Raw genomic sequence first — 5,502 nt, 5'->3', positions numbered from 1 at the left:
ATGGGGAAAAATAGTGGATTTTCTGTAAAAATGTGTCTCATCCATTTAATCATAGTAATCAAAACAAATGCATTACAATCAAGCCTCGAAATCAAGGGGGGTTACAGTGATGCAGCGTTCCTGCAGTGGCCTCCAAAAGGATTTGGATAGTTAAGCTACAATTAAAAATGTATGACTAATTGCATTCATTAACAATATATCAAACCAAGTGGCATTTACTTTAAAAATAGCAAAAGCACACTTTCTCAGCAATCCATTTCACAAAAACAAGTTGTTTGTTTAAATAAGACAACAGATACACTGTTTGGACAGTTTCTGGTTTTTAAAGGTAGTAGATGTGGTCACTCTGCTAGGACATCTGTGTGAAGCTCTGGGAATCTGACTTCTTACATCCACCAAAAATCACCTTGAGACCAGTTGGTTGGAAGTAATGACAAATAAAATGACGTTAGTTCTGACAAAAAGCATCTAGCATCATTTGTTTGCAGATGCAACTTGTTTGATAATTTGTTGTGTAGCGCAATCACATTCATACATCTCATCATTTAACCCATTAAAAGATTACATGAGATTACATTTCTGCAGTCTGCATCATGTAAACATCCAATTGACACATTTTGGAATTTAGTCACCAATATGTTAAAAAATCTGTTTAGGGAAAAATTCCAGCAAAATATGATAACAATATTACTCGTGTAATTTGAAGAAATAATTTGCAGTTAAGCTTACTAAGATTGAGTTACATTTGTAACAGTTTACATAGAGCATGTGGCTTATTAGATGTTTCTATTTTTAAATGCATAGTTGGATCACACACAGCTGGGATGTAAAGTTACAGGGATGCCAAGTTAAATTAATTAGATTATTTTATTTCTTTTTAATTTTAAGTGGTGATTGCCCATGTAAAACTCGCTGCAATAAAGCTGTGGTGTTTTGGGTTGTTGCCTGGATGTTGCTATGTGGTTGCTGTTGTTCTGAGTGGTTTCTAGGGTGCTATGGGATAGAAGCTAGACTGTTCTGGGTGGTTTTTAAGTGGTTGCTTTGTGTTCCATGTTAAAAGTGCCCACCCCCAAGATGGTCTCCAAATATGTCTTGATCCCTCCTTCAATGTAAGTCTATGGTGGTTTGTTGTTGTTGTTTGTTTTTTTTGTCTGTATAATCGTCTACAGATATTGAGGTATCATTCCACTTGCACAAACAATGCAAGAAAAATGATGTGCTCTTAAGTTTAATACTTAGGGTTAGGGGTTTAACATGTGCTAAACATGTGCTGATCTTTTGTGATCACAGCAAATGGCAATGAGAGATTATTACTGTATTATAGAGTATAAGACAGAGTATTACTTTATTATACACTCAATGTTTTATACACTATGGTCCTAATAAAGTGCCTGATGTGGTCTTTTGCTTTGTAGCCCATCCTCAAGTTTAGACATGTTGTGCATTCTGAGCTTCTATTTTGCTCACTACAATTGCCTTTCTGAAACTTGAACCGGTATGAACATTATCTGTTGACCTCTCTCTTCAACAAGGTATTTCTGTCTGCAGAACTGCTGCTCACTGAATGTTTTTTGGTTTTTGGCACCATTCTGTGCAAATTCTAGAGACTGTTCTCTGGAGATAAGCAGTTACAGAAATACTCAAGAATCATGCCATGGTCGAAATCACTGAGATCACATTTTTTCCCCATTCTGATGGTTGATGTGAACATTAACTGAAGCTTCTGACCCATATATGCAATTCTTTATGTATTGAAATGCTGCCACTCGATTGGCAGATTAGATAATTGCACTAATAAGTAGGTGTGCAGGTGTTCCTAATAAAGTGAACATTGGTTAATCCTAAATGCCAAGATGATTTATGTGTTCATAAGTCATAATGAACATACTGCAGATTTTTTTACCATTACTAGACACTATTAATCATTTAGTTTGAATGCTTAAGTCCAATGCATTATGATGCCTTCGAAAACATATTGAATGCATTGTAGATATTATAAACCAGCTGTAGGAAGCATTACTAACATTTCAGTATCAAGAGCAATCCTCAAAGCATGTCACAAATTATTGTGATACTCTGTTTGAAGTGCATATTTTACCCTCATTCAAATCGATAATACTTTTCATAGCCCTTCCTGTCTTTGGACCTAACGTTGTCCTTTTGTTAATATTCAACTAAGCCAGAAATCTGTCCTTGTCTATTTTAATTAATGTGATTCTGTCACAATCACATACTCTACATACGTATGAAAATGCAAATACCTGGCCAACATTGCAAGTTAACATGCATTCTCATGTAACTGTGGCAGTAACAAACCTCAAAACTCAAGGGGGCGATAGTTACTTACAAACGTCTGTGCCATTAGCTGATATGCTAATCTTTAGGTGGCTAGTTTTAAACATGCTAAATGTTTAACAAACTTTAAATAACATTTTAGCAAATTTCTCTTGAAACTCTTGACATGAAAGTGAAAACTGACCATAGAAGAAGATAGTTTACAGCTAAAGCTTGGTTTAATGCTTTAAAGCACCCCTTGTGTCAATGCTGAGAAAGCAACATACACTTGCATTCAGTTATGAATTGCATTCTAACACATTATGGAGCTCAACGATATTTAAAATAGAGTTTGTGTAGCTAGAAGTATTTGCGTTCACATACTTGCGTCAATTATGTTTCGGTTTAAGTATTATTTGTAATGTATTTGTTCCTGTGATGTGACATTGTAATGTTAAAATATTTCAGAGACAATCCCCCTCTGGAATAACCCGGTTTAAGTGACTTTGTAAAGGGCACTTTTGGTTGCCAGCCTAGATCTTTAACCACTACGCTACACCACCCCAAGACATTTACGCAGACCTTTACCATCACCATCTTTTCCCTGTGTATGAACCACTGATATTCTTTTATATTGAAATAAATATTTGTTCGACATTAAAGGAGATGAAAAATCTGTGTCTATTTGGATTAAGACTTTGTCTAACATTTCTTTTTAGTTCTCTGGGTGACTGAATTGTACATACACTGCAAGCTAGTCAAACAAACAGTGTGGATTGTGACTGGCTGAAATGAACATCACTAGGGAACTACTTCGACTTGGCACAAATGTACTCTACAGTAAAAACATTGTTTGTACAAAATTGATCCTAAAAATATACACACATACAGAATATTTATCATACAGTATTGCTAACCTAAGAAATCAATCTGTTGTAAGCACACATTTCCTTTCCTTTTCGATTACAACATCACTCTTTTGGTTTCAGAGAGCAATATGTGTGCAAATTAAGTATTTTCAGTGCTTCTTGTTGTCCAAAATAAAGCCACCCACCCCCGACATGAACAAACACACACAAAACACATTGTTGTTCCAGTCTACCACACACTGTACAAGTCAGATATACGGTGATGTTTCAACTTCAATTAGAGTTTCTGAGGAAGTGATTCACTGAACCACTCAAGCGTTTGTTTGCCCACACATTTCCACTAATCCCAGAGAGTTGCTATGGAACGGGAACTCATAACAAAGGAATTTCCTTTATCCTCCTCTGTAGGTCTTTGAGTCTTTAAAATTAATACCGCCTCTTGCTAAAGTCTCACAGTGCAAAGTCTCTGCTCCTTCGGGTTTGTGGTTAATCTTTGAAAATCTGCCCAAAATTTATTAACACATTAACAATAAGATACTTTAATTCCCTCCCTTCTTTGAAGAGAGGTCTTAAATACACGTTTTAGGGGAACTGAGAGCTATAAGTCTCTGGGAAAACACATTCTTCGCCTTTGATAACAATCGCAACATCCAAGTTCGATTTGTCCCATTTCCACTTCCTGGTTGTTAGCTTCCCATCATTTTGATCTGGTTGGCTCATTAGACAAATGAAGAGAAGCCAGTCACTGGAGTGCGTGTTCCTGATGCGGGTTGCCCTGTTGGGGTGTAGACGCCCCCTACACTGTGCTGGGTCACAACAGTCTGATAATAACCCCCCTCTGCATCCGTCATAGCACATTCCTCGAAGCCTCCGCCAGGCTTCACACCTTTGGGTTGTCGCTTCCATGAGTTGTAATAGGTGGGGTCGCTCATGTAGTGATTGACAAACGAGTGCTTGGGCTGCTCGTCCTCGTAATCGCTGTCGCTCGCCTGTATGTGAGGGGTGGTGGGACGGGACGAAACCAAAGAGAAAGACAACAGAATGCAAAGTAAGAGCAAAGAGCACGTCAAACATTTTGCATAAAAGGTGCATTAAGTAATTTTTCTTTATGTTTTGCAAGTCAATACGACAGCAGTCTTAGGTTTTATATGGATAACTATTGGTTTGGAGAAAGCATCATGCAAAAGCAAACATTTTGGTTACTGATGCTCTTTTGGAAATAAACAATTTTGCAAGAGTAATTTATTCTGAAAATGTTGCTTTGGATAAAAGCGTCTGCCAAATGCATAAATGTCCAATAATAAGAAATGAGTTTAGAATTTAGCTGGTCACATGATCTCAACATGGCAGTCACCATGAAGGGGCAACCCACCTTTACTAGAATAAGAGTCTTCATCTCATGTCATTTTAAACATTTGTCAAGTACTATTCATTTCCTTCCATATAAAAGATTTAAGTGGAAAAAAAGTTTTAAATGGTTAGCCATTTTTACACATGAAACCCATTATATTGCAGTAAAACTGCTGGATTGCCTTTTTTGTTAAAGGCACCACATTTGGGGGCCTGGGTAGCTCAGCGTGTATTGATACTTACTACCAACCCTGGAGTCGCAAGTTCGAATCCAGGGCATGCTGAGTGACTCCAGCCAGGTCTCCTAAGCAACCATATTGGCCCGGTCGCTAGGGAGGGTAGAGTCTCATGGGGTTGCTATAATGTGTGGTTCTCGCTCTCAGTGGGGTACTGCATAGAATAGCATGGGCCTCCACACATGCTACGAATCCACGGTAATGTGCTCAGACGCAGAGGCAACTGAGATTTGTCACCACGAGGACTTAGAGCGCACTGTGAATTGGGTATTCCAAATTCGGGAGAAAAAAGGTGCTGCATTTGCCATTCACCCATGCAATGACTTTGTGTCTTTTATGATTATAAAAGACAAAAAAATTATGTTCTGCTACTATTCACACTAGGGCTGTGATTATCGTGATTCTTTTTCTCATGATACCATATAGATAATTTAGATCTATGTATCGATATTTTTATTCAACTATTTGTGTATTCATCTCATGTAAACACACAACAAAATTGGCACACTGTTACTTCCAAATAGATTTAATGAGCTCACCAAAGACAAAAACGCGATGTTTCGAGGTACATGCTCTTCATCAGACATCACTATATAACTGAAATACACCCAAATGAAATTCGTAATCTAGTCAAACTATGATATTATGATGTATTGCAATTTATTGAATCATGACGTGTATTGCAATACGTATCGTATCGTGAGGTTCCATGGAATACCCAGCCCTAATTCGCACATCAGCACTAAAATGCTGTTACATTCTGTGATAAGTAG

The 5,502-nt window shown here is 37.5% G+C and overlaps 1 protein-coding gene across 1 annotated transcript in view; it reads right to left on the bottom strand.

Annotated features, from left to right (window-relative positions):
* Positions 1 to 9: 9 nt before the first annotated feature.
* The window catches only part of LOC127643612 (protein sidekick-1-like), a 337,771-nt gene continuing 332,278 nt past the window's right edge, over positions 10 to 5,502 (bottom strand). The window contains exon 46 of the mRNA XM_052126405.1: positions 10 to 4,132. Coding sequence (XP_051982365.1) covers positions 3,863 to 4,132 — 270 coding nt within the window. The 3' untranslated portion in view covers positions 10 to 3,862. The remainder of the gene's footprint in view (positions 4,133 to 5,502) is intronic.

Source organism: Xyrauchen texanus, chromosome 5 (assembly GCF_025860055.1).
Source record: "Xyrauchen texanus isolate HMW12.3.18 chromosome 5, RBS_HiC_50CHRs, whole genome shotgun sequence".
Taxonomy (NCBI): domain Eukaryota; kingdom Metazoa; phylum Chordata; class Actinopteri; order Cypriniformes; family Catostomidae; genus Xyrauchen; species Xyrauchen texanus.
Note: the sequence above shows the minus strand (reverse complement) of the source record. Positions and strands in the feature narration are given on the sequence as shown.